The following is a 27,961-nucleotide window of genomic DNA, read 5'->3' as shown; positions in this document are numbered from 1 at the left end:
GGCAAGGGCGGGTCCCTTGAGTGACACGGGCTCTGGCCTATCATCGGAGGCCCCCAGCCAGCCGCCCCTGGGTGGGACTGGTCCTGCAGCCCCAGGCACAGCAGCCGGGACTAGGGAAATGCCCTGGCTCTGGCTGTTTTAAACGCCTGCTGCGCTCTGCCTGGCTCCACTGGTGTGTATTGGGGGTGCAGCTCTCTGCTTTCCGAAATGGCCGAGGCGTCAGATAAGGCCGTTACGTACTACACCTTGGAAGAGGTCCAGAAGCACAACCACAGCAAGAGCACCTGGATTATCCTGCATAACAAAGTGTACGATTTGACTGCATTTTTGGAGGAGGTGAGTTGGTGAAGCGCTCCGCGGACCAGGGTTTGGAGGTTCCGCGCTGGGACCTGCGGTGCGCGGCTCAGCGTGTGCTCCTGACCTTGCTCACTGAGTTCCGCACACCTGGGAGCAGTCTCCGCGCCTGCACACCACTCTGTGCACACTTGTCTCTGCACATCTAGTATCAGTCCCTGCCTCTGCGCCCCTGGGAGTGCCCACCTGGGGGCGACCGGAGGCTCACAGGCCTGCGCCGCGGCGGGAGCAGTAGTGGGGCAGGCGCTGCAGTGGGAGCCTCTGCGTGGGCGTGTGGGACCGGGGTACACCCAGCACTTGGTAGGAAAGCAGGTCCCGTCTGGATGCGCTGCCCTGGCTGAGGACACAGCTACGCGGAAGGATTTTGAAAGATACTTCTTTTCCCTGAGTTTGCAAAGAGTGGATCTCTATCTGGGGTGGGTGCCGTCCCCCTTCGTATCCCGGGAGGGGATTCCTAAAAGGAGCTCTTTGGAGTTCCTCCCTCCCCCACCTCGTGAGCTGTGGGGTCCCCCTAGACAGGACCATGAGGTCGCTCAGAGGTTGGGGTGTATGGGCGGCACCCCGAGGCCCACCCCAGGGTCCCCGCGCACACTGCCCTGGCGATTGTGAACTCCTGGGATCAGAACTTTGCGTGAGGTGCCGACCTGGACTCCTAGGACGGAGCGTGAGTGTGTGGCTGGCCTTGGTGAAGCGGGAGGGAGAACTAAAAACACTGCTAGTGGGACTTGATCCAAAAGCTGCTTTGGACGTTGTAAAATCACTTTGGGTAGCTTCAGGGAAAATATTCCTTTGCTAAGAGTCTTTAGGTTGTCATTTTTGCAATAAATTTTAAGGGGCTTTTCTTTGCTGCCTCGGGGGGTGTTTTATCACTGCGGGGGAGCCTGAGTCATAAATCCGCACATTCGCTTTCTGTATACATTTCTGTATCCCCAGACAGTGAAAGGGAATGCTTAGTAGTGGGGAGTCTTCACGTGGTCCGGAGGGGTAACCGACAGAGGCCGGAGCTTAGCTGGATCGCAGTTTCCATCCAGGGACTTTTGTTTTTCAGAGAATTTAAAAAAAAGTTTATCTTACTATGAACTTCTCATTCCGTGGAGTGCCAGAAGATGAAACAGTGTTCAGATTTAGTTAGGAGTGGCTTCTAGTTGGGAGTCACACCCGGTCCCTCCTGTCCCTTCCACTGAGCTCTGCAGAGCTTATTTGCCGCTGGAGTTTCTTGAACTAGAGGCCCTGAGCATAGTTAGGTGCAGTGGACACCACGTGTCTACTCGGAACTCTCTCTCTCACCCCCCCCCCCCATGGTATAAGTAACTCTGCAGTTTTCAGATCCTTTATTTGTGTCTGTTAAAAAAAAATAGCATTTTGCCCTGGCTGGGGTGGCTCAGGAGATTGAGTGCCGTCCTGCAGATCCAAAGGTCTCGGGTTCGATTCTTAGTCAAGGCACATGCCCAGGTTGCGGGCCAGGTCCCCAGTTGAGGGTGAGTGAAAGGCAACCAGTCAATGTATTTCTCACACATCAGTGTTTCTCTCCCTCTCTTCCTCCTTTCCCAAGAACAGCATTTGTAAAAGATTAATAGATTATTTTACGTTATAAAGCATTTGTCCTTTCTTTTTCTTTCTTTTTTTTTGTCTACAGGAACCTCCCTGGCCTTCCCCCACCAGATGTCAGAAGCACCCCTCCCCCAATTGTGCCAACCAAAAATGTCCCCAGTTAGTGCCAAATGTCCCCTCAGGGGAAAAAATCATTCCCAGTCTGAAAAGAATTTCTGCCATAAAATGTATTTTGCAGAACTTTTAAGGGTAATTTCTCAGACAGAGATAATAAGAGAAGATTGTTAACCTTTACTATAAATCATTTACTGTTACATTTCATTCTTAGGAGGCAGGAAGGGGGAATTGTACAAAGTTTTCTTTGTAAAAGTAAAACTGGAGTGAGACTGGAAGAGCTGTGCGCAAACCCTTCTGTGGGCCGGCTGGCAAGACTCCTTCATCTTTCTCAGTTTTCAGTGGTCTGTCTTCACTGATTTTTTTTGAGAGAGAAAGAAACATCTGTTTATTGTTCCTGTTAGTTCTTAATCTTATGTGTGCCCTGACGGGGGATCAAACCCCCACTCTTGTTGTAGCTCGATGATGTGCTGACGGCCTGAGCTACCAGGCCAGTGCCTCAGTGTCTGTCTTTGCAGACGGCCGGGGGAGAATGCCTCCCCAGTAAAATTCGGTGAAATGGGTCTGTCACTGATATTAGATGGCTAATAATTATAGCAAATTAACAAGCACCTGCTGTTTATAGCGCTGTGCGTTTCGTCCCTATTTTTGACAGAGAAAGCTCACAGGTTCTGTCTCTTCCCCCACACCCACCACTTTCTTCCGTCATTTTAAAGCTCCAGAAATTCATGAAGCTTTCCTTGCATGTTAATTGAAGAATATTGTTCTCTCTAATTTACCTAAATCTGAAAGGTTTTCGGGGGGAGGTGGAGAGGAGGCTTCCTGCCTGTAAATGAACTTTTAACCATGGGCACGAGCTCCGTGTACTACCAGTTCACCCACCCACGTGGACCGTGTGGTTTCCCGGCCCCTTTCGGAGCCTCACGGGTGTGCAGGCAGGTCTGCATCGGTGTCGAGAAGGTGCCTGGTGTGGTGGATCCAAGGGGGTCCTGGTCTGCCGACGATGCTCTCTGTGCCTCAGGTCCCTCGTTTAATAAGGTGAACTGGGAAGATGGTAGCAGTGCCAACTCTATGGGGCCACTGTGAAAAACCAAGTAATGCCTAACACGGTCCTGGGCGCGTGACCTGTGCAGCGAATGCAAACTCCCAGCACCGTCAGGGTGGGCGGTGGCTTTCTCTCTGTGCTAATGGGAGATTTTAAGGAAAGGGGTACACCTGGCAGGTGCTGTCCAAACAGGCGAGCATTGCAGAAAAATTATATTCCTCCAGTGAAGAACATGGGGGAAGGGGCGCAGCTGTGCAGCAGGCCCTGTCTCCTGAAGCGGGGCCCTGTGAAGGTGCTTTCCTGTCTGGGAGGGTGGCAGACACCTGAGAAGGCAGGCGGGCTCCCTGTGAGTGGCGGCTACGCAGCAGTGTTGAGTTTCACCCTGACACCCATCTGCAAGATTATGAGCTTAGTTGCCTACGTCTTTTGAACTAGTGTTCTTTTTTTTTCCTTTTCAATCCTGAGTTCTAGTTTTTGAATTTGTATTTGTGAAGTTGGGTCTTGTCATAGGATTACACTCTTAGTAGGCTTAATGATTATAGAACTTGGAGGGGAAGCTATGGAAATGAGACAGTAGGCACTTGGGGCCAGGGAATAAAACTGGTTTGCTTTTTCTCTTCCTGTGATTTGGGCAGCAGCATTTACTCAGCTTTTAAAAGAGCCATGGAGGGAGAGAAGGTATCACAGAATCAGTGGCAGTAGGGCTAACTTGCTTTTAAGTCAGTAGATGTCTGGGGAAATGGGCATCTTCCTGGAAAACATACTCCGTGAAATGCCCCTGTGCCATGTTGCCCCTTTTTCATGTCATGCAGATGGGAACTTGTTGCTCTCGCCCCTTTTCCGGTGACCCTGGGATCTGGATGCTGGGGACCTGCCCCCTGGCTGCCCACGTGCATCGTTCTGCCTCAAAGCCGCTGGCTCCAGGCTCGCTTTTGCACCTGGTCTTAGGCAGTGTCTTTACCACAGCGTTGGTGGTAGGGACTTGCATATTTTTGTTTTCCACGAATGTGGCCGCCTGCTTGGAACCAGTGGTTTCAAGCCTGGGGGAACCTCAGGGCCCCGGGGATCCGGGAAGAGGCCACAGGGGCTGGAAACCAGCCTCCCGAACTCTGGGGAACAGGAGCGAGCCACTTTACTCTGCGCGGGGCTGCTGTGTTTAGGGCTAAGATCCTACATACTTTTTTTTTTTTTTTTTTCAGGGAAATTTGGTAACTTTCTAAATGTCATACTAGTTCAAAGCTGCAGTTGCAAAAGTCTTTGATGAGTGTGAAATGGGAATGTCGTTCCTTACTTTTTAACCTGTGTAGTTTGGTAAATAAAACCAGTCATGCAATCCATGGGAGGGCAATATAAAGGGACCTGGGGGTGACAGCACCAAGGGCATCCGGTGACCAGTGGCAGAGCCAGCCTGGTAGGCCATCTCTAACGTGAGCCTGTGGGCAGGGCCACTTTGGTAGATTTCTGCATACATTTTTTGGTAACTTTTTGCTCCTTTTGAGAAGAGGTTTTAAGAGTATCTTTGTTTTAAGAGTATCTTTATCTGTGAGGCTACTTTGTTTTCTTTTAAATGGCTTGTTTCAAAACAAACACTTGAGGTTGTTCACTTCGTTTTTATGTATCTTTGAGGTGGGGAAGTGAACAGAAGGAGCACAGATGTGCAGCAGGCATGTGGTGGAGTCAAAGGGCAAAGAGCATCTCCTTTTCGTATCTGTCACTCCAGAAGTGCTCCAGACTGCCCAATAAGTACCTTACATTTTTTAAATTGAATTTACTGGAGTGACATTGGTTAGTAAAATTATGTAAGTTTCAGGGGTACAATTCTGCGTACCCCTGAAATTGGTATATTGCATTGTGTGTTCACCAGGCCAAATTAAGTCTCTTTCCATCACCAGTTCCCTGTCCCCTTTGCCCTCTCCTACCTCCCCCGCCCCCCTTCCCTCTGCTCATCACCGTGCTGTAGTCTGTGTCTATGAATTGGTTTGCTCAGTCCCTTCACCTTTCCCCTCAGGTCCCCAACTCCCCTCCCCTCTGACAGCTGTCAGTCTGCCCTCTGTATCTAATGATGACTGCGTGGTCGGGGTCCAATGAGGCGGTTGTGGAAAACTATTGGGTGGGGGTGGGGGAGACTAGACCTAAATCTTAGACCTTAGGTGCAGGTGACCTCGCGCAAGTCAGATAAATTCTCTAAATCATTTTCTTCCTTCTCAAGTGGGCAGCATTCTGTTTCCTGCACCTGCTTGTGACTGCTGGCAGGAACAGGATGTGAGAACACTTGGGAAGTATTTTAAGTTAACAGTTTCCTGTAAATCGTTATAATCACTTTCGTCTCACAGTAGGTCTAGAGTTTCCATAGTAGGTACACAACTCAGGAATTACAGTGGGAACCTGTGAACGAAATGAGCGCAAACGGTCTCTTGAGGTGCACATTTTCCGGGACGCGTGCTCTGTGTAACAGGTACCGTCTTCTCTCTGGAGTGTTAAAACATACAACTTCATTGTTTGGGGGAGAGACTACACGTGTAAGGAATTGGACAGTGTGGAAAAGTGCAAGAAGAAAGTCACAGCTGCCCAGAAGCCCCCATGCGGAGGGGACCACCGAGGTGTTCTGCAGACCCCCTTCAGTCAGCTCTAGACACACCCACCCGTGTACAGCGGTTTGCGTCGTGTGCGTGTGTGGTCATCTGCCCCCTGCTCCCCCTTCCTGTGACAAGGACACCGTCCCGTTTCACTGAGTCATGTTTTTCCCGGCTACCTCCTGATCTACAGATGTTTCATCCTACATGTAACTCCTTTCCTTTCACCCTGGTTGTCCAGTTGCCCACCCGCGGTCATGTCCTTAGGCAAACTTCTGTCAGTGGGATTCCCGGGTGAGAGGTGATGCACCTGCTACATCTGACGCATGTCCCTGGGTTGTCCACATCGCTCACACTGGTGACTGCTCACAAGCCCCACACAGCCGTGACGCTCTGCCCTGCCAGGTCTCGGTTCTCTGTAGTGACGGGGGGGCTTGGTTGGTGGGTGTGTAGTTTAGTCAGAGGGGCCACGGATGGAAACATTCTTTCAGCCCCATTGACAGCTACTTGAAGGCACAGCGGCAGCCACGCCTTGGCTGTGCTGACCCGAGCTGCGGTCAACAGCAGCAGGCCACACTCGAGGGCTCAGGAAAGCGGCCGGAGACCTCAGACTCCAGGGGGATTTAAACATCAGAAGCTCGCAGGCGCTGTCCACAGCCTAATATCGGGTGCTTCCCCCACCTCCTGCACCTCGTTACCTTTGAACTTCGTTTTGTTGGGAACATCCACTGATAGATACTCATTAACTGGCTGCCTGTGTCTTTTATCAAGTTCCACACAGGTCCCAAGAGTGAGCCGAAAATGGTGGGAGAAGCCACCTTCAGGCCCAGTAGAATTTGGCCTGTGCAAGCCTGGCGCTGAGTGTCCTCTGGTCAGTGAGAGCTGATGTCTCGTGGATGACGGCGAGACATCACCTTCTCTAGCATGCCCACGAGGACGCCTGTCCGGAATGGTGACGTGGAACCGGCGCTGATGCCGGGGAGGCAGCGGTGGGCCCAGCCGAGGGTATTCGGTGCCTGGCTCACCTGCAGCCCTGTGTCTCTTGTAGAGAAGCCTCGCTGTGTGCATTTCTACCTGGGGCTCTCAGTGCCTGCTGGTTTCCCGGTGGCAGAGCCGAGCAAAAACCGGCCAGCCCACAAAGTACATCCAGCCTGCTCTTCCTGCCTTCTTCACCAAATGTTAAATCACTGTCACTCGTGCCTTCCCTTAGAGTGGGCCCCAGTGGGCCCTGAGACACCCGATGGCAGCGGACAGGCACTGAACACCGATCGACATCTGTCTGTGCCAGATGGTGTGCCGAATGCTTTTCACACGCAAAACCTGCCTTTGCAAGTGGGCCGTTAATTCTGAGACCAAGCTTCTCGGGTTGGTAGCGGCGGTGGTGTCCTCTTTAAAGGGAAGAAGAACGTGGCCTTGGGGCCCCAGTGACAACGGCCAGTGAGGCGTGAAAGCGGGGACTTCAGCCCGTGGGAACCCGCAATTCGAGTTCTCCTGCCCGCTCTGTGAGTTGGGCACGAGGCCGCAGGAGTTCTGCAGGTCACTGGCGAAGTTTTGGAAGAAAAGCGCCACCCCACGGGTGCAGGTTGTTATCATTTGCTTTGAGACTTTTCTCCCATATCCAGAATTCCCCACAGGGACCAGGGAAAAAGCAAAGCGAAGCTGTGAAAGGAGAGATCTGAACAAACAGAACCCGCGGAAGGAACAAAAAGAGGGCGAGAGTGCCTTTCTTTCCCGTCCTCGCCATCCTCTCTGTGCTGCATGGCCCCTCCCAGGTGAAGGGAGCAGCCCGTCCAGCTTTCCCAGGGCCCCAGGGCCGTCCTGAGGCAGAGCGAGACCTGGGGGTGGGGGCTCCCAGCCCCCGTTCCTAACAGAGGGCATCTGGCTGCTCTCGAGAGTCCGTGTCGCCTTGTGTAGGACAGAGCCCGTCCCCGTAGCTGTTAGGCAGGCCCGAGGAGGTTAACCGTTTTCCAAAGGCCCCTGAAGCAGCTGGCCTGGGACAGGTGGTTCTGAGTGGACATCGGACGTGGCTCCTGTTCTGATGAAGCCGCCCGCGGGTTCGGCTAGAGGCCTGCCCGCCCCTTGCCGATTGCGGGTCCTCACCCTCTGCAGGAGACGTTCTCTCTCGTCAGCTGCCAGGGGCCCCTCTCCACTTGAATACCACCTCCTGGGGACCCTCGGGTGATGACTGTCCTCCGAGCGTCTGCATGCCATCCTCTGACTCCACGTCCCTGTTGTCCCGTCCCGGGACTGGGTCGACAGGGGTGTCCGGCCATCTCTTCTGTCTCATGCTTGTCACAGCACAGATGTCTGTTGTTACTACGTTCAAGAGTGTGAATTTTGAAAGAAAATCGGAAAGCTTTATCTTGTGGAAACCGATTGGCATTTCTCAGCTGAGGTCCTTTCTGGTGGCTTCCCTGGGCATTTCGACTCCAGTCCCACCTGTCCGACGGCCTTGGCAGGTCTGGCCCCCACCCCTGCACCCACCCGCGCGAAGAACACTGCCCCTGGCCTCCGCACCCAGACGCGCCCTCTCCAGTTCCTAAACAGGTCAGGCGAGTTTCTGCTTGACACCTTGTCTTGGTTTCCCTCCACATGGCACTTGGTCCCTTGGTCACCACCCCCTGCTGGTCACAGCCCGGGTCGTTTTCCAGAGAGGGGAATTTTCTGTCACATCTCTGTCCTCTTTCCCTGCAGCCACTGCCCCTCTTTCTGCGTCTGCTGTTCTGCACCAGACGGGGCTGCGACCTCACTCACGGCCCTGCACCAGGGCCCACCATCACTGCTCAGTAGCGGCTGGCACTGCCATGCTGGCGTCTGTGTGCACACTGGTCCCCATGTCTCTGGGGCCACCACCAGGGGTGTGAGTGCCTATGGCGAGCGTGGGCTCCACATTTAAAACGGTCAGGGTGATTTCCAGAGGACCAGCGCCGACCGGCTTGCTTTTTCACCAGACGTGCCCGGCAGGTGCTGTCTTTCCGAGTCCCCACCAGCCTCCAGGCTCCTGGTGTGTGTATATTTTACATCATAACCATTCTGACAGGTGGCAGTCATGTCTCACCAGGGTTTTAATTTTCTGCTGGCTAACAAGGTTGCTTGTTTGCTACACACGTATCTTTTCAGCAGAAATGTCCACTCGGGTCTTTTGCCCTTTCTCAGTGTTTGGATTGTTTGTTTCCTTGTTGCTCAGTTTACAGAACCCTATTCTGTTCTGCATGCAAGTCCTTTGTCAGGTAGGGCACTAGCCAGAAATGCTCTCCTGGTCGGGGGCTCGTTGTTTCCTTCTGTTAATAAGGTCCTTTAACGAATAAAAGGTTTCCATTTTTAGGAAGTCCAGCTTATTCATTTTTCCTCTATATATCACACTTTCACCACCATGTCTAAGAACTGTTTGCCTAGTCCTAAGTCTCCTCAAAAAAGTTTCCCATTCTGCATTTCGATCTGGGATCTGTTTGGGGTTGATTGTTGTACAGAGTGTCAGGTTTTGGTCAAGATGTGTTGTTGTTCACACAGAGTTGTCCCCACTCCCCCACCCCATCCTGCCACCCTCCCGAACAGACTTTTTTGAGGACCAGTGTCCAGTTGTGCCAGGCTGGGTGTCAAAGCGGCTCCTTCCTCCATCACATTGCTTTGGCATCTTCATCAGAAATTGGGTGGAAGCCCCTGCAAGGGGCCATGTCGGTTCTCTGCTCTGTCCCATCGATCTGTGTGTACGTCTCCCTGCCGGGGCCACACGTTCTCGATGACCAGAGCTGCAGCCCGAGTCTCGAATCCATGGTGCAGTCAGCTGTGCGAGGGTTTCAAGGGCAAAGTGACATGGCCTGACGTACATGCAACTTGTCGCTCTGGTGGGGGGTGAGAGCACATGGCCAGGGGCCAGGGACACCAGGCGGGGGGCGGTGTGGGGAAGGTGGGGAATCGGCCGGATTTCAGCTGCATTGTACAAGGTGAGCCCACAGAATGTCCTGGGATTCTGTGCGGGGTGTGAGAGATGAGAAGGGTCACGTGGAGCCTCAGTGGCCGGATGAATGGAATTGTCATCAATGGAGGTGGGGAAAGGAGACAATGCAGCAAGTTTTAAGAGGGTGGGCCCTTGTGGTTTTTAATATGTTCAGTTTGAGGACACTACCAGACCCCTAGGTGGAGACAAGACGCAGATGGTGATCCAGGAATCCAGAGTTTGGAGAGAGGTGACTCTCTCTAAACCAAAAATAAAGGTTCGGGTGTTGTCAGCCCTTTTGAAGTAGTGATGCTGGTTGCGATGACAGAGGGACCATGACATGCGGGGCCCCAGGGCACTCCCACATGGAGAGGGACGAGAGATGGGGTATGAAAGCATGCCTGGTGAGTCGGGCGGCAGAGCCTGTGAGAACGGCGTGCTGGAAGCCAGTGCCACAGTCCTCCCAAGAGGGGACCCCGACGCCCCGAGTTCAAGTCAGTCAGGTGGGGCTGGGGGCTGACAGGCAGCGTCAGTGCAGGCAGAGCCCAGAGGAGTGGTTCCAGTCCACGGGCAGGGCTCTCCAAGGGGACAGAGGAGGCAGCAGGGGGCGCAGGGCCCACAGGCCTGCAGGGAGTTCACTGGCGGGGGTGGGGGAGCAGGAAGACAGGGATCGCCTGCAGATTGAGCGCAGCGTGGTCGTGGGAGAGACTGCGTGTGCGTGCGCGTGCACAGGGGCATGTGTGTTAGGGCAGGAGAAACAGCACCACGCCTGCATCTCGAGGGCAGTGAGCCGGCGCCGGGGCCTGAGGGCTTGCTGGGCTCCTCTGTGCAGGGGCGCGAGCAGGGAGGCCGGGCCTGGCCTGCCTTGGAGGGACTTTCGGTGTCTGACCGAAGGAGACCCGTTCAGAACGGTGACACTAAGAAAAAACTGGTCGGGGCACGCTCTAAGGATAACCAAGAACTTTGCCTCTCTTTTGCAAGGGGAGAGTGTTGTCCTAGCGTCACGCTCCCCGCTGCATTATCTGTCTGTCCTCACCCTAGTGACCTCCGGGACTGTCCCCTGTGCAGAGTGCTCATTGTTCTTAGGACACCTCGTTCCTGTTGACTCCTGTAGTTTGGTTCCCTGCCTTAGTGGGGTCATGCCAGTTGATTTAATCCCTAGAAATTACTTCAAGATGAAGGGGGGTACAGAAGGAGGGGGGTCTGTCAGTACGGGGCTTGGCCTTCAGCATTTTGAGGTCGGGATGCTTGAACCTTACCTGGCCTGGACCGGGGTCTTGGTGGCAGGTGGGGTGGGGGAGAAAGGGAATTGGTATCATTCGAATGCCTATTATATGCAGGGCGGCCTGCTAACCGTAGCTTTTGCAGTTTGATTGGGGGAGGTAGTTGATGCGGGGGGAGTGGGGGCTCAGGAAGATCAGTGCCCTTCTAGTTTCTTTCGGGGGACATAGCCGCACTGGCCCTGGGGTCCAGGGTCCAGTGGCTCCAGTCCGTGCTTTGCTGGCAGCTCAGCACTGTCTGGACACAGAGGCTCTGCCGCCTGGGGAACAGTCACTACCTTCTGGGACGCTTCTAGAGCAAAAGTGGGAACCGGAGGAGTGTGAGGGTGCACATGGCAGAGCCTGCGAGGGGGTCGGGCGGGCATGGCCGGGGGAAGCGGGGGGGGGGGGGGGGCTTGCCATGGGCTTGCGCCTCATTGGGCACTGCGGTGACACGGGAAAGTGTTATCTATAAAGGAGTGCGGACCGATTCGTGCTTAATTCTCTTTTCTAAGTGCTTCCCTCCCTCCAAGAACAAGGGGAAAAAAACTATCAAACCTTTACTGACTGATAAATAATACTATCAGCTAGGTGTTTTGTCACCAAAGAGGATTTATTTGGGAAAAAGAAATCGCTCTCACCCAGAGCACACAGACGTGGCAGGCACGTGCAGGCTCTGCCTGCCTGCCCAGACTGGGGGTGGGGGTGGGAGGTGCTTGTAGACTCCAAAAGGAAGTTAGGGGCCCGCCAGCCAGGACTGCAGGGCATTACCCTGAACACCGAGTTCTGCCCCTGGAGGGCCGGCACTTCCTCCAGCGTCCAGCTCCTCCCACCGCCCTTGCAGGACATCAGTTCCTGTTGGTCTCTGTCCCAGTGCATTCCTACCCACGTGAGGCAGGCTGCTCAGACGCCGCGGCTGTGTTTCGTTCGGCCTCTGCACGCTGTCCTTTCCTTTGGAAGAGTGCCCGCTCGAGCCCCTGGTGAACAGCTCCTGAATGTTCTCCCCCGGAGCCCCAGCCTCCTCTCCCTGGCCCGGTCCTGGCCTCCAGTGCCTGCCTGGGCCAGGTGATCCCTCCACCTTTTGTGCCGGCTACACACCTGAGGCTGACTTTGTGCAGCTCTTCCTCGTCTGCATGTCAGTCTGCCCCCTGGACCGTGGCTTCCCCGTCGTGGTGACAGCTGACCCGGGCAGGGCTCACAGCAGATGTTCCAGTGGGCAGATGGCTTTCAGAAGTCAGTTGGGTGGACACAGGGAGAGCCCTTGCTGCAAGTTTCATCCCAGGACCGCCAGTGTGAAACCAGCAGGCAGGGCTTGTGAGCTCGGTCCCAGGATTTGAGGATGCAGCGCAAAAGGCGTGCACAGCCCCAGGCAGTGCCACGCACAGGGCCCCTCCGCGGAGCCCACGCTGGGGCCACGCACAGAGTCTGGTGGCCTGGCCAGCTCTGAGGCCTCCATTCTCTGCCCCCTCGAGCAAACAGCATCTGGAAACGATAGAAAACATTTTGTCAGGCAACTTATTTTGTCTAAACCTTTTTTAAAAAATCCTCACCCAAGAATGTGTTTATTGTTTCTAGAGACAAAGGAAGGGCGAGAGAGAGAAACATGGGCCCCATGTCTCCTGTAGGTATCCCGACTGGGGATGGAACCCACAGCCTTTTGGTTAAGGGACAACCCTGCAGCCAGCTGAGCTGTCAGCCAGGGCCTGTTCTAAATCTTCTAAAATTGTTTGCTCTCCAAACTCCCTTGAGTTGCTCTTCTGGCTGGCTAGACTGTTGCAGATAATCTCTGTACACACATCATTTTTGCCTAGTCATTGTTTACTCTGCTTTTTTGGCGGTGTGAAGTGTTTGGCTTGAAAGGTACTCCCGAGGTGGTGGACTTTGGGTCCACATCACATTACAATGAAGTGGGAAGGTTTTGGTTTTTTTTTAATCGCTGTTTGTTTTTGCTTATTTTGAGTGAGCCCTGCAAGGGAACACCGTCAGTGCACATTGTGACACCCAGTGTAGTTTTGCTCACACTTCTGGGCTTTGTTCAGGGACAACCTGGCAGCCAGGTAGCACCCTGAGCTAGGGTGTTTGTGTGTGCGCGCGCGCGCGTGTGTGTGTGTGTGTGTGTGTGATTTGAATATTTGTGGGTGAGGCCTGGGCCAGCAGGGCAAATGACCAAGTCCCTTCGCATCTAGAAGAAGCAAGACAGATTTTCCTCTAAATTCCCAAAGGGAAGTATATAAAGAAACCTTTTTTCTCAGACATCCCACCTAAGGTCACTTTGTTTAGAAAGATAAAAACTGTCCTGTTGCGTGAGTGGCCCAAGACAAGGGGGAGGCTGCCCGGGGTCGGACCCTGGGACGCTGGCCTGATTTCCTCTGGGTCCCAGTTTCTCCGCCTGTTATTTTAAGGACATCAGGTCTCTGAAGGTCCTTTTAAACTCGGAACTTCTGGGATTCTAACCTTCAGCTGGGCCTCTGAGTCAAGGTCTCCAGCCCACAGATGAGGAGGAGGAGGAGGCAGAAATTTCAGGAAGCTATGAGTGTGCTAGGTAGAGGGGAGGCGGGGAGGGAGGCCCTGTACTGCCCGGTCTGTCTGCACTCAGAGCTATCTGTTCAGCAGTGACCCCGTCTGTGGCCTTCGGACACGCCACCCTGCTCTGCAGGAAGTCCTTGCTGCCCGCCCCTTGACACTGCTCTGTAGGCTGTCTGTTGTGTGGTCCATTCTAACCATCCAGCCTGTGTTAGCCTGGGCTCCCCAGAGAGATGGGACCAGTGGGAGACACACACACAACCCAGAGGGGAAGGCCACCAAGTCCCACGCTGTGCCATCTGCCAGCTAAGACCAGGAAAGCTGGTGGGTCACTCGGCAGGCCTGAGAACCAGGGGAGCCAGGGGGGCAAATCCCAGTTCAAGGGCAACAGAAGATGAGATGACATGCCCCTGCCCAATCAGCGAGGCAGGAGAAGGGGGCGGATTCCTCTTTCCTCTAGTTCTGTTCCAGGCCTCTCTGGATTGGAGGACGCTCTGGGACATTAGGGGAGGTCACCTGGTTTACTGGGCCCACGGATTCCAGCGCGAATCCCCTCTGGAAACACCCTCCTGGACACACCCGGAAATAACGCCTGGTCTGGGCATCCCCCCGGCCAGTCCAGCTGATACGCAGAATGAGCCTGCGTCTGGCCTCAGGGATCTCGCTTTATTCACCGGCGTCTCTTCATTAATTACCACACACCGAGCGCCCTTCAGCCCCTAAGCCTTCACTCCTGCTCATACTCCTGAGGCCTCTCGTCTGAATCTACTCTGTCCATGCGAATTCTAACCTAAAGGGGCCTTGCTTATGTTTAAAGACACGTATGAGGTGGCCCAGTGACTGCATATTGGATAAATTAAGATGAGGCCTTGACATTTCTCAAAGTGTTTAATGTGTAATGTGGAGACCGTTGCTCTAGTCTGGCTTTAAGTGTCTCAACACTGAGGAGTACATTTGCTCACATGGCTCTTGGACTTGGGTGCCCGACACGCGGTGTTTCTTGACAAAATGATTGAGGTAGTAAGTACAGTCGAGCTTGGAGGAACCCCGAACAGCTGTACTTACACGAGGCAGTTTACTCATGCGTCATGAGGATGTGCTTTGCAGTCCAGGTGTGCTGGCTCCATCAAGCCCTTGGAGCTACACCTCCAGCCCACTTCTCGGCCATTTCTAAGGTCTGGTTTTCATTCCAAGTTCAGAGGCAGCATCCCCATTCCAGAGAGCAGGAAGGGCAAAGGGAGCACAGTGTTCTAAAGGGCAGGCTTCTAGAAGGTTCTCCTGACATGTATGCATACATTTCATTAGCAGGATTTAGTCCATGGCATACCCAGCTGCAAGGAAGGCTGGGAAAAATCTCTGTTCTAAGTAGCTGTGTCCCAACCATAGGCTTAAGCGCTGTGGTGCGGGGGAAGCAGATGTAGGTGCAAGCAGCCATCCTCCCCCCAGCCGGTGTGGTTTTGCTCCCGGGCACCTCAGGGGGTGGGGGGTTCTGCAGGCGTTGAGGCTCTTTGTGGGCGAGTGCAGGAGGCCTTCGCTTTGCCTGCAGAAACTCACCACGTGGACCATGAGCAGGCACATGGTCAGAAAGGCCTTTACGAGTGTTCTAGCAGGTGTGGAAGACCGCTCCGTATGGTGAGGGCTGGAGGGAGCAAGGCCTGTCAGTGGCTGGAGCCGTGAACTCTGTGAGAAGCCCTCCCTGACTTTATTTAAAGGGATGTAAGGCTCTCCTGCCCTATAAACAAGGTCTTCTAACCCTTGACTTTGGGATGTTATCACTTGTTTTGCCAAGGCCACTAAAATATAGAGATTATAGGAGTTCAGATCAAAAACTCAGTAAAAATATTCTGTATCAAGCCTAAGACTATCTCACTTACGAAACTGTTGAGGCAAAAAATACCTTCCTTCTGCCCTCGAAGTCCTTCTGAACTTGGTGTAATGATCAAATTCCCCTGAGACAGATCAGCAAGGGAAAAACGAATTAAGTTTAATAAAACATGTACACATGGGAGAGACCCGGCAACAGTAACTTGCCAGAAAAGGCAGAAGCCATCCCCTTAAGTGCTGCTTTTGCCAAAGGCAGAGAAGATGTTGGGGATGGAGAGTCCGTTGTGGGAGATGACCCTGAAAAGCACAGCAGACGAGGGCAAGGTTATGGGGCAGATGTAAGTCCTGCCTGGTGCCCTGACAGTGAAGGCAGGCCTGGCCCAGTGCCTGGCGACACCCTCATAGGTGGGCGTGTCCCTTATGAAGGCAAGTGTCCGTCCAAGGCTGGAACCTCTGCTTGGTGTTCGGAGCTTCTCCCACACCTGCTGTTGCTTACGAGTAGCCAGCATAACATAGTCCCCATCCAGAGAGGCATATTTTGGGGTGGTAAACTTAGCTCACCTTATTTGTATTGAAAGGGGACATGACTAGCGAAGGTCATGCCAAAAATATAATGTATACTTATCTTCATTGTGTGGGTGGAGAATCTAAGGAACTGTAAAATGACCATTGAAACAAATAGCAGGAATAAAGAATGGCCCACGAGCGTGTTTCTGCTCCGTGATCGGTTTCTGATTCAATGGTGTTGCAGGCTGCAGGTATTTGAGTCTAGAGTGACTGATTCTGCTCACATTTTCTGTCTCAAGATTATTGCCCACATATTATGAGTTTATTTATTGAAATTATCTGTATCAGGAGTGGCATCGAAGTCTATCATTTTATCTTGCCAGTTGCCAGTTTTTATAGATCATTTTTGGCGTACGCTGTTACACGTGAAACAGAATTGTCCTGCAATTGAATACGTTGGGGTACCGCGGCATCTCTGACAATGCATTTGTTTCTTTACTTATCGCTTCTCGTCGGCCTCATTCGAAGACGGGTTTGAGCCACCACTCTCCTTGTGTTCACTCTCTGATTCTCGGCCTCTCCACGCACGGAAGTAACGCAAGGCCATGCTGCATCCCTTCTCCTTTCTCCGTATCTGACCCAGGTCTGTTTGTGTTGCTTTGCTCTGGGGAGGCATCTTCTGCTATTTTAGTCTGTTCCTCTTCCTCTTCCCCTTCCTTCCTTCCTTCCTTTCTTCCTTCCTCTCTCCCTCCCTCCCTCCCTTCCTCCTCCTCCTCCTTCTTTTTTCTTTCTTTTGTGCATGGGAAATTGGACTCATGCTTTCATTTGAAAAAAGTTGCATATTGCCTGCGGTACTGCTCTCTCTCCTAGTTATACCAAAGTAGGTTAGGAGGAGAGGAGGGCAGGAGCCCCTGGGCACTGGCTGAACAGTACTGGCGTGGCCTCAGTGGGACATGGGCGGATCGCCCATTCTGTTTGGGTCACGTTCTCTTTTTTAATGACCTAGAGTGGTGATTTGCAACTGGTGTGCTGCAAGAAGTTCTAAAACACGCAACACCTGACTATTTAGTCATGGGCACTGATCTGTTTCCCCTTAGATTGTCAAATACAAAAAATGACAACAGCCAGCACAACAACAGCCGTCCAATGGGAATGCCCTGTGTGAACCATAAGTAAACAGGTCATTTAATCCAGTTGCATCTTATTGGTCATGTCGCATAATAAGGTTGCATCTGATTGGTTAATTCTTGGTGCAAGACATCCTAATATACAAGTATAGGCACTTGAGTTTTTAAAAAGTCTTTTTGGAGCATAAAAGGATAGGTAATAACTATCACTATTGTGGTTTTTTTTTTTTTGGAATTTGATCAAAATTACTCCTATTTTTTGTCAGGTGAGCAAAAAATAAGAGTTTTTGGTGTGCTGCAGAGTTTCAGTAATGGGTTTACGTGTGCGGTGAGATGGAAGAGGCTGAACAGTGCCGGCCCAGGGTACAAACGGTTGAGCTTCGCGGCCCAAAACATGGGGCCTCCTCTTCTTGGTGAGAGCCTCAGAGCTCTGGCTTTGAATGGAGCCCATCAGAGGGCCTCTGCGGCGGGGCTCCGAGCGTGGGTTCAGCCCCTGCAGCCTTGGCTCTCTCCTGCGGGAAGCAATGCCAAGAGCCAATGCCAAGAGCGTCGCCCTGCTCCTGCACTCGTGTTGATCCTGTTAGAGCAAGTTCTTGCCGCAGCAGTGTCTTGTGAAAGAGGAAGGGCAGGTGGGATCACGGCCAGGCTGACTTCGTAGCCAGAAAGGGACATGCGGGTCATTGGTTTGGACTCCGAGGACTTGTCACAGCGAGTGACTCAGCAGAGTTGGCCTGGAAGGCCTGGCTCTGCGAGCTGAAGAGGAGAAGCGCGTCTGCACTTACTCTGCCCATGACCCTCACCCAAAGGACTGTCACTGCTGCTTCCTCCATTACGGACATTTGGTGCCCAGTGAAGAAAAACTGACCAAGTTCGTAACACGTTCTCCCATTTTGAGTTCTTACTTTTTCTAGAAAGCAGGGGCCATACCTTTCCTGTCATCCAGCCCCACACAGGCTCAGCAAGTGCCCTCCACTGGGTTGAATGGTCCGGGGGGAGGGGTGGCCTCGCCCACTGTCGGGCGCTGGCAGGTGGAGCCGCCCCGTGCAGGCCAAAGGTCTCCCTGAGTCGCCCGTCGTCCGTCAGCAGAAGCACCCCTCTTTTCTTGAATTTACTGATACTCATTTAACATGTTCTGTTTTCCTCCTTATTTGTGTTTCTCTCATCTTCCTATGCTCTGGGGAGACCCTGGACTTGGAGAAATCCTCAAATCCACAAGCAGATGACAACTGTAGTTCTCACATTAAATGAAGTGTGACTGGCGAGGCCCAAGAGACCACTTTGGACCCTCACTGGTGGTCAAAGGAGGACGGAAGCCGTGAGCTCTGACTTTACATCAAACTGATATAAACACATAATCCACAATGCACCGTGTCACGCAAGGCTTGACTGCACTGTGTTTGCGGGCACTTCTGCCCCCCCGCGTCACTGCCCCAGGGCTGGCAGTTGGTAAAACAGGTGTGACTTGATCCTGAGAACTGCCACAGAGCCCCAAGAAGAGTCCTCTGGTCCCCGGCCAACTTCAACTTTCCCGTCGGCCACGCCCTCCCAGATACGTGAGGGGACGGACGCTGCCTTTTCTCTGAGGGCAGCTTGGCTCGGGCTGGACTCCTGTTCTAGCCCCACCTGGAGAGGGGCGCCTTTGCGTTCACGCCTAGGCGGTCTCCTCTCCTGAGCCAGTGTGCGTGGTCCGTGGCTGTGTGCGCTCAGCAGCCTTGGGACTCCTCCTTCCCCCCTGCCTCCCAGGGCGGGTGATGCAAGTTCATGCTCATACCTCCTGTGACTGTGAGTTTAGGACCTGCTGGGTGATTCACGAGTAATCACAACTCCGAGGCGGTGTCAGTGAAAGCCAACAGTCATCGCTATGCTGTCCCTTTAACCTCAGATTAAGCGCCTGCTTCCTCAGGATCAAATCACACTGATTTGCGGTATACTTGCGCATGTCCCACACAGTGCCTTTCACACGTGATTCAAGGGACTGGACAGTAATTAAGTGTGAAAGTATGTGGTCAGAGCTACTGTTAGTTCCGGAAGAGGAGAGTGGGGTGAGGCTGGCGTGAGGAGGCTGGTGTGAACCACTGGCTGGCTGTAGCGCAGTTTCAGAACCAGAGTGGGAGGACCATCTGCCCTTACCTTGTTTGTCTAAAAATTACTTATGTGTCTGGGTCTGCATGTGCCAGGTATTGCACCAGGTGCCAGGGCGACAGTCACGGACATGACAGATGGAACCCCTGTCCTCAGGACTCTCCCCACGCACTGGTGGAAATACAACTTGGGCGGCGCTCAGTGGGAAGATGGAGACCGCGGGGTGGGGGTGTGGGTGGGCCTTTCAGACCGGAGCCCACATCTTGGGGTGGAGGAAGTCATGTCGGGGGGAGGAAAGCGCGGGGGCTGAGATGCAGACTGAGGCTGGAGCTGCAGGCCCACGGGGTGGCTCTGGCAGGAACTGAGGGGAACGGGGAGAGGGAAGATGTCGGGGATTCGCCAGTGCAGGGTTTGCGGGGGACCCACCACTGACACGTTTGTGTTGCTGCACCATCTACCTCCCTTCATCGCCACCGCTACCGACCGCGGGCCCAGCATGTGGCAGCACACAGTGTGTGTGACTGTGTGTGTGCTGGGTGAGCTGACACTTAATTTGAATGGGAAACAAGTCCTCCTCTGGAAAAATGGACCTTTGTGTTAGAAGGACGGTCCAGAGAAGATGCTTGTATTCCCGTCGTCCTCCTTCCTGCTCCCCAAGCCGTGCCCTCCGTCTGCCCGGGCTCTGCAGCTGCGGCCGGCCCATGCGTGTGGCAGGAGGGAGGTCCCCGAGTTCCCACGAGGCTCAGGGTCTGTTGGAGAGCTCCACCTCTTTCATTACCTCTAGTCTTGCCTGCGTGCGCCTGGGCACTGTGGTCTTTCCCTTGGAAAAGACTCAGATAATTTTTTTCCTCCCTCTGTGTTAGTCACTCGGCAACGGGGCCCACCTGTCATTCCCCCCCTACATCGTGCCCATCCTTGGTTTGTTTTACCATTAAGGCAGCTAAAAGCCCTGGAGTGTAGAACTGAGCTCTTCCTCTTTGCTTCTGTTCCCCGTCATGGATGTAGCCAAGTTACTATGGCACCTGCTTGCTTTTCTTTTCCTTCTGACTGGAAGGTAAGTTCTGTAAGAGGCAGGGGACTCACCTGTCCACCGGCTGTACCCTCTCTGTACTGGGCAGGCTCACAGAGAGCTTTCCGAAGATGCCTTATCATCTGTGGTGTAATGGCGAATGTTCACACCTGGGCCCAAGAGGTCAAAGGGGTAGAACTCAAGAAAAAAGAGATTAGATAAAAATGAACAAGAGCAATTTTGAGAGCTTTCCAGAAAAGCAAAGAGGATGTTGTCAAAGGATGAAAAATATCTGCCTATTACTCTTAACGCTATCAGAATAACCCAGAACAGACACCTTACTGCGGGAGACGGCTTCTCCACACTTTCAAGAAGGCTCTGGAAAGCAAAGGGGTGTGGTGTTTTCGTCCCCGTCGGGGCCGCGTTGCACTCATGTTGTTGTCTGTGACTTCTGGAGCACACTATTTGGTTAAATAAACTGGCTACTTCCTTGATCTCATTTGCTTGGAAGAAGAATATCTATTATGATTTTTTTAGTCTGTCTCTCTGTGTGTCCTTGGAACAGCATCCCGGTGGGGAGGAAGTCTTACGGGAACAAGCTGGGAGCGATGCTACCGAGAACTTCGAGGACATCGGGCACTCTACGGATGCCAGAGAGTTGTCCAAAACATTCATCATCGGGGAACTGCATCCAGTAAGTAGCCCGCAAAGCTCCGTCACGCAACAAGGTGTGTCTTGTCATGGCGGCGCACGAAGGGGAGGCCGTGGCAGGCTCGCCGGGGGGCAGCCTGAGGACGGGGCCTTTCACAGCCTTCCCGTCTTTCCATTGGGTGGGCTTTCAGTGGAAGGAGATGGCGCTTTGAGAAAATAAGCTTCATTTATCTGGAAGTTTTATTCGCCCATATACCTCCATCTTCGTCCTTCACCAAAGGGGTGACCAGAGGTCAGTTTTTTACCATCACCAGAGGGGCCTCCCTTTACACGTTCCTCCTTGTCCCTTGTCTCATTCTGAGGGTAGAGTGGTGGGTTTTCAGGCCAGGCCAGCAGCATTTTTGTCTCATCTGCTTATTGGGCTCACTAGTGGTCAGCCTTTAGACACACTTGACCTTGAACTGACTCAGCTGAGGGTTTAAGTAGATTATGACCCTACGACTGGGAGATCGCAGGAATTTACTGAGGATATCACACAAGTTATACACACACACTTAGACCTGCACAGAGCCACACAATGCATGTACATGTACACACCTACACACACACACCTGCACACACATATGTCCCTAATGGCGGTTTGAGAGGTGAGACGGGAAGGACCTGGTTACCCAGCTGCCCCCTGAAATGCGAGAGGAGCCCGAGCCTGATCCGTGCTTGTGCTCACCCACACATCCCTGCGACTCCCAGGGATGCTGTCTGACCTTCGGGACTCTGGGCCAGACCGCCTCTCGGCACTTCGTCTGAGAGTCGTCTTCGCAGTCAAGTCAGAAGGCTCAGACATGTTTAACGACCTACACAGTGACCCTAAAGTGATAATCACTGAACAGGAGTGTTTTTTAGAAGTCTCAGAGGAAGCGAGTACTTCGGAGACAGTACTTCTGTAGACATTCTGTAATGTGCCTTGTTTTTCATTGCAGGATGACAGGGCAAAGGTACAGAAGCCTGCGGTAAGTGTGACCCTCTCGAGTGTCTCATGGGCTCTAGTCATCACCCCTGGGTATCACCCCGTCAAAGCGGAGGGCAAAGGTCTCCCACCAGCCTGACCGAGGCAGGTGTGCCGCCAGGTTGGAGAACATGGAGTCTGCCAGGCTGGCTCAGCATACCTTCCTGTTCACATAGTCGGTCTTGGTGTTTCGTTAGGGGAGTTGTGTGTTCTCTTCATGAGACTCAGTACTTAAAATCCCTTTCCCATCATGATTACCAATGGATACCTGTGGAAGAGCTCCTTTTTATAACTAGCACCACGCTTCTGCAGTGGAGGATTTGACACAGCATTATTTTCAGAGAGCTTAAAATGGAGCAGAGGTCTTCATACTTAAGCCTTTGAGGACACAACCCCTGTCTTCATCCCCACGTCTCTGGGACATGGTAGATGTTTGGTAAATACTTCCTGGCTAAATGTAATGTTCAAATTCCATAGTAACTTCTTGATGCATTTTTCCTAGGAAAGGAAAGTAATTCTAGTAATACTAGTTGTGCGCCCCAGTCCTTGGGCCCCTCTCTCTGAGCTGGCTGCCTTGCTCACATTTGGAGATGAATCTGCAGTAAGAAGGGGTGACAGCAGCCAGAGTTCCTCAACAGTGTGAGCAGGAAATAGTTCTTGGCCTGTAGTTAAAGGGCTGTGGGGAAGTTTGCTTAAAACAAGTGACAGAATGTGTCACTTTTCTGTGTCGAGTGGCATCTGTCGTTTTATTAGAGCATAAGAGTAAGACAGCACAGAGCTCATCTGAAGATCTTGTGAACTCATATGCTAGTGGCTGCTGACAAGACATTGTCTAAATTTAATCTGCAAGAAAATCCAGCAATGAATCCAGCAAAGCGTGAAGGCGCCATTGACCTTGGCCCCCCAGATAGAACAACAAAGGTCTGCATGATGCAGTTTTATCACGTTCTCCCCTTTGCTGATTCAGGGAAGCCTCAGATCAATGTTGCTGATCCCAGTACTTCAGGAAGATAAAAAATGGACTTTAGACTTTGAATTGACTCTGTAATGATTGCAGAGAATCTTTGCAGTTGGTTTATATGGCTTCAGTACCTTTTCTAAGGCTACTTTTTAAACCGCTGAAATTCCAGGGTGCATTGAAGCCTTTGCTTTTTCTCTGAAGCCAGTCAAGAAAAAAGTGTATATTCTTCTGTAAGGAATTCTGTATTGAACAGTCTTGGTGCAAATCATTCAGCGATCATCAAACAAGGATTTGGTAAGGCTCATTGTGTGAACTTAGATCTAATGCAGGGCCGACCGTGCCTTGACCCAGGACACCCATGAGCAGAAGGCACCATTCGGGGCTGCAGTCTTGTGTCGCCAGGCCTGATTTCTGAATGATGGACTCTCTTCTCCTCTGTTTACTCTTAGAGCCCATGTAACTCTGCTTTCTTACAGCAGAACAGGAGGGAGGTGGGACAAGAACTTGCCCTTTTTCTTATAGGCCGTAAGCACACCCTGCATGCAGAAGAAAACACATGACCCCTTTTGTAAACCGCACCCCTGGTTTACCAGAAGAAGAGCGTGACCTCAGAGGCTGCTTTTGTTGCGTGTGCCTGTGTGACCGTCCGTCTGCAGACTCACCAGTGAATGCTGGGGTCTGAAGTTACGGAGTGTTGCCTCCTTAAAACACCGACACAGTTGAATTGTGACATCAGGTGCACCGAAGATTATTAGCTCGAATGTGCCCAAAGGAAAGCGTGATGCAGGTTCCCAGAGTAAGGTCTCTACAGGCATAGAAATAACGTGCTTTAAATGTGCCCATATCTACCAGGTTGCTCCTGTGGAAGATTTTATGATCGGAAGTACCTTTTCTTGGTCGTAGTTTTCACAGCACTGCTGTATGTATAACTTTACCTGGTTCTCACGGCAGCCCTGTGGGACCTGGGGCTGGAGAAGACAGTGGTACTCAGACCTTGTTCCGAGCCTTGACCTTGCAGCCCCACGGCCAGCAGCCACTGCAGGTTTGCCAGTTGCAGTCCGGAAGCGTAGGTAGGCTCTAGACTTTGCATGAAAAGGCGTCAATCTGTCAGTAGTATTCCTAGGGACGAGTTCAATGAAAGAACGGGCTAAGTCGGGTGAGCTGATTAATGAGATGACTTTGATTTGCCAGATCTCGATGGGCTTTGCAGGCTTTTCTATAGAGCTCATCACATACTGTTTTAGTTGTTAGCCCACTTGAGATGGAGCCCCTCAGGGTCACGGAGCGAGCAGGCGGCAGAGCCTGTAGGGCAAACCATGGCGTTTTCTCCGCATTCATCATTGACCTGCTGGTTAGGTGCACACCCAAAGCCCAGACTAGCCCCTTCGCAGTAAGGACAGGAGAGACCACTTCCCTTTGCACCAAAGCACTGATCAGAAATGCAAACCTGCTTTGACTCAAGCATCCTGGGTTAAGCGCCTGACAGACACCAAGCAATCAATGTACGTGATGTTTAACATTCAGCTCTTTCCAAGGTCGCCGTTGCTGCCGATGGCGACCACGATGCACCTGCAGTGGCTTAGCCTCGGTGCTCAGGTGCACCCGAGGCGGGGCGGGGCCAGGCAGTTGAGGTTCCGGACTTGTCAGCATGTTCAGCAGAACGCATGTGCCTGGGCTCGGCCTAACAAAGTAACAGTGCATGTCTGCCCGCTGTTTGCCAGTTCAGGCATAACTCTCTAGCGTGACAATGTTTTACCGTCCATGAACTATTGGGTTTCAGAGCTGATTGTCTCTTTCCTCTAATAGCTAAACGATATTTTTGCATATTTCAGTTACTTCAAAGCATCTTTGTTAATCTTACTTGTAATATGGCAAATTTGAAAAACAGCCTTGCAGTAGTTGTGAATACCTTTTTGTAGTCTCTGGGATTGACCGTGGCTCCCAAAGCCCATAATAACTGTCAAGTTTTCTTTTTCGACGACATGTCTTCTCCCCGCTCCTGTGTCAGGAATGTTAATGGCCGCGTCCCCAGGTTGGTGGGCTGCAGAACCGCTTTGCTGGCTCGTCCCTCACGGGTCTCTGCCCGTCCAGGGACCTTTCGTGCGCCCTGCTGTGTGGAGCTTTGCCGCAGTGCCGACCCCACGCCCTGCTGTCTGCTTTGCTGATGGCTTTTGTCCCATGCTTTGGGACACTGTGGAGATGAGCTCTGATGTGGCCGCATCACTGACAGGCGCCTTCCTTTGAGGCACTAATGCTTCTGCTGGTGTGGAATTTCAAAACCATGCTTCCTAACACGGTTGTGAGCCTGGAAATGTCTGTATTTCATGAGGCCTTGGTTATTCGGCTGTTTGGGGACGTGTGTGTTTCCCAGAGCCCTCTGGGGTCAGGCTCCTGGTGTTGGCGAGGACTCTCAGAGGCCGCTGGGCGGTGAACAGGCCAGGGCTGAGGAGGGGGGGCCTTGTGCGGGGCATTCTTATTCAGAGGCTCTTGGTGGGTGACAGTGCGGGGTCAGTCCCCAAGGCCTCCGGTGCCTTTCTAGAACTGTCTTGTCAGAGTCAAAGTTTATCCAGAGTGATGCAGTTTAAATGGCAGTTCTCAATTTTTTTCTTTTTTAGTTGGGGACATTGAATGTCTTTTAATAGAATGTCTTTTAATATGATTTGGGGACACTTTTACCTCATGTAAGATCTGAGTGAAAGAAGCGTGTTTAACTGACCACTTTGTCCGTGGTTTTGAAGACTCGGACCCTCCCGCCGAAGGTGGCAGTGGGGTCGTGTGTGCGTGTGAACCGCACCTGCCGCCCTTTCCTGTGTTACAGTATTAGGTGTCTGCACGTGCAGGGCATTTTATGCAGCCTATTCGTTTTTAACAATTTCTTCCAGATTATTTAGGTTGTGTTCCTAAGTAATTTAGATATAGATCTTTCTTAAACATTTTTCTTCTGAAAAAAATGGTGCAATTAGGCATTTTAGTGAAAGGAGCATGTGATGTAATTTTCCCTTCCAGTATCTGTTTGAAGAATGTGTCGTGTGAGACACTGTGGTCTTAGTCCGTTGTTCCCTTTAACTTATTTTACTTTTTCTCTCCATTTCAGGAAACTCTCATCACTACAGTTGACTCTAATTACAGGTATGTGCTAGTTTTCTTTTCAATTGTCCTTGTGATCGGGAGGCTCCTAAACTCAGAGGATGGGGGCCACTTCCTGACCTCGGGACACCCAGGGGTCATCTCCACTCGGCACCCCGACTGCTCAGGGCACTCCTCCCTAAAATGCAGATGGCTCAGACCGCGGACACTCCCCGGAATGACCCCGAATCTCACCCTCCCGCCGTGTCTGCCCTCAGGAGCAGGCGGGACACACCGAGTCTCCTTTCACTCCCCAGCAAATCTTCCTCACGGGTGCACGGTCCGCTCCCCTGCTGCAGTGCTTCCACGGAAGCAGGGTGTGCCCTGGGCCTCGAAACCGCACTCAGCCCTCCACGTGTGGCGTGCATCGCTTGTCCTGTGGCCAGATAGCTCTACGTTAGTCCAAGATCGCAGGAACATTTTTGGCAGCTCTGTTATATTGACTTGCGTAATTGCCATCAGATAGTTATATTTTGGGGGCCCGAGCTCCACCCCACAACCCCAGATTGACGCAGATGTTGCTTCGCCCTGTGGAAGGCGACTGCCCTGTCTCCCACCTTCCCAACCTCTGGGCAGTGGTCCACCTTCCTCTTCACTGTCACACAGCTTCTCCCGGAAGGGACACTGAAAGCCCCCCCAAGATGCAAAGTCCCCTGGAACCCTCCTGGTCTTCGAATGGGTGGGTGTGCGCAGAGAGATAAAGGACGGACAGGATGTGACAGAAAGTGGGTGTGTCCCTGGGTGTTGTCTGGCTTGTTCAGGTTCTGGAACCCGTATATTAATTCCTCTTTCCTAAGAAATGACAGGTGCCAATCGAGCTCTGTCCCCGATCTGACCTGTAATTCTGTGCCTCGGGACTGAGCAGTATGTCCAGGAGGGATTTCGTGAACCTCCACCCGTGGGCCGCAGATCAGGTGGTCTGGGCACACTGTGAACCCGGCAAGTGTACGCCATGTGTGTAAAGATCAGATTTTCAACCCAGAGTCACCGGCAGCAGACCGGCGGTGCTGGTGGCGACCTCGGTCACCATCCGGGGTGGAGCCCTCACCCCTCTCCCAGCTCAGGGCCTGCACCTGCCCTGGGCTGCGGGGCTTGCCCACGGCTCTCCCAGAATGGAGGCCTCAGCCCTCTGGTTCTCAGTTTAGTGCCATTTTAAGTTTTTAACAAATACGCGGCACTAGAATAAAGCCTGTGGGGAGTACTCCCTTTGGGAGCTGGTGACATGTACCCAGACTTGATGTCCTTTAGGTAAGTCCCTAGTCCTGGCTCGTAGCAGCTTTTGGGGGAGTGGCTCCTAGCTCTTTGTACAAGTTCACACAAGTAGATGTAAGTGGAGGTGAGGGGTAGCCATCTGCTTTCTCATAAGACAAGAGTGATACAGGAGTTGCCAGGACAGGTACCAGCCTGCATCACTTTCGGCAGGAGTCCCTTTTTCACCCAGAGAGGTAGAGAGGTGATTTCACAATGCTTACACGGTGTGCAGATGCTGAGCTGAGAGCACCGTGTGAGCCTCATTGCTGTGCATTTCCAGCTGGTGGACCAACTGGGCGATCCCGGCCATCTCTGCGCTGGCCGTGGGCCTGATGTACCACTTCTACATGGCGGAAGACTAACCCCGTCCTCAGAAGCCAATGGAAGGACGATGGCTTTGGCTCGGGAAGAACGAGGCCTGAGTTCATTGCTTCAGCCGACAGAAATCTTCCCCTGAAGTAATTTCACCCTCACAGCCTGTTTCCCTTCCTCCCACACGAGACACAAAACAAGCCCAAAGGAACCGTTCTCCTCTCTCTGCTCTCGAGCTTTTTGTAATTCATCAGCTTTATGTTGCTGTTCCGTGGCTCCATCATTTACTTACTGTAGGCGCAGGTGTGACCTTGTAGAAATATATCTGGCTTTTCAAATACAATACCATGTGTGCCTGTCAACTGGGTATGTAACTGCCTTTAATGTTCAGAATCTCTGGTTGCTTAGTGAGTCCTTTAATGTGCTGGTCATTCAGGCCCATGTGGTCTGTACGGTGTGAGGAAGGGAGGGAATTCCAAGCCGAGCAATTTGGTATGGCATGTTCCCGGTCTAGGTTCTTTTTCAAGGAGACCGAGAAAGGCCCTGGACATGGTAGAGTAAAGATTTCTAAAACATTGTTCTTGCTGAGATAAATGGTCAAACGAGAAAGGGGCCTGTGTTGTAGGTCATAGAGAAGAGACCGTGTCTCTTCTTCAAGTCAGAAGCACCAGCAACAGACAGGCAGACGCACGTGAGCTGAGAGAGGACATTACAGCGGTCTCTTCTCTCGGCTCAGATATCATCACTGT

The 27,961-nt window shown here is 52.4% G+C and overlaps 1 protein-coding gene across 1 annotated transcript; it reads left to right on the top strand.

The window, feature by feature from the left end:
* Positions 1 to 79: 79 nt before the first annotated feature.
* LOC119049594 (cytochrome b5) lies at positions 80 to 27,574 on the top strand. Its single transcript, XM_037145635.2, has 5 exons — positions 80 to 336; positions 20,471 to 20,599; positions 21,537 to 21,566; positions 25,618 to 25,652; positions 27,181 to 27,574. The coding sequence occupies exons 1-5, from the start codon at positions 208 to 210 to the stop codon at positions 27,260 to 27,262; spliced, it is 405 nt and encodes a 134-aa protein (XP_037001530.1). The 5' UTR covers positions 80 to 207; the 3' UTR covers positions 27,263 to 27,574.
* The last annotated feature ends 387 nt before the right edge of the window (positions 27,575 to 27,961 follow it).

Source organism: Artibeus jamaicensis, unplaced genomic scaffold, assembly GCF_021234435.1.
Source record: "Artibeus jamaicensis isolate MK-2021 breed Jamaican fruit bat unplaced genomic scaffold, CSHL_Jam_final contig_354, whole genome shotgun sequence".
In the NCBI taxonomy this organism is placed as follows: Eukaryota; Metazoa; Chordata; class Mammalia; order Chiroptera; family Phyllostomidae; genus Artibeus; species Artibeus jamaicensis.
The sequence above is the reverse complement of the archived record's forward strand: the minus strand, read 5'-3'. Positions and strand labels throughout refer to the sequence as shown.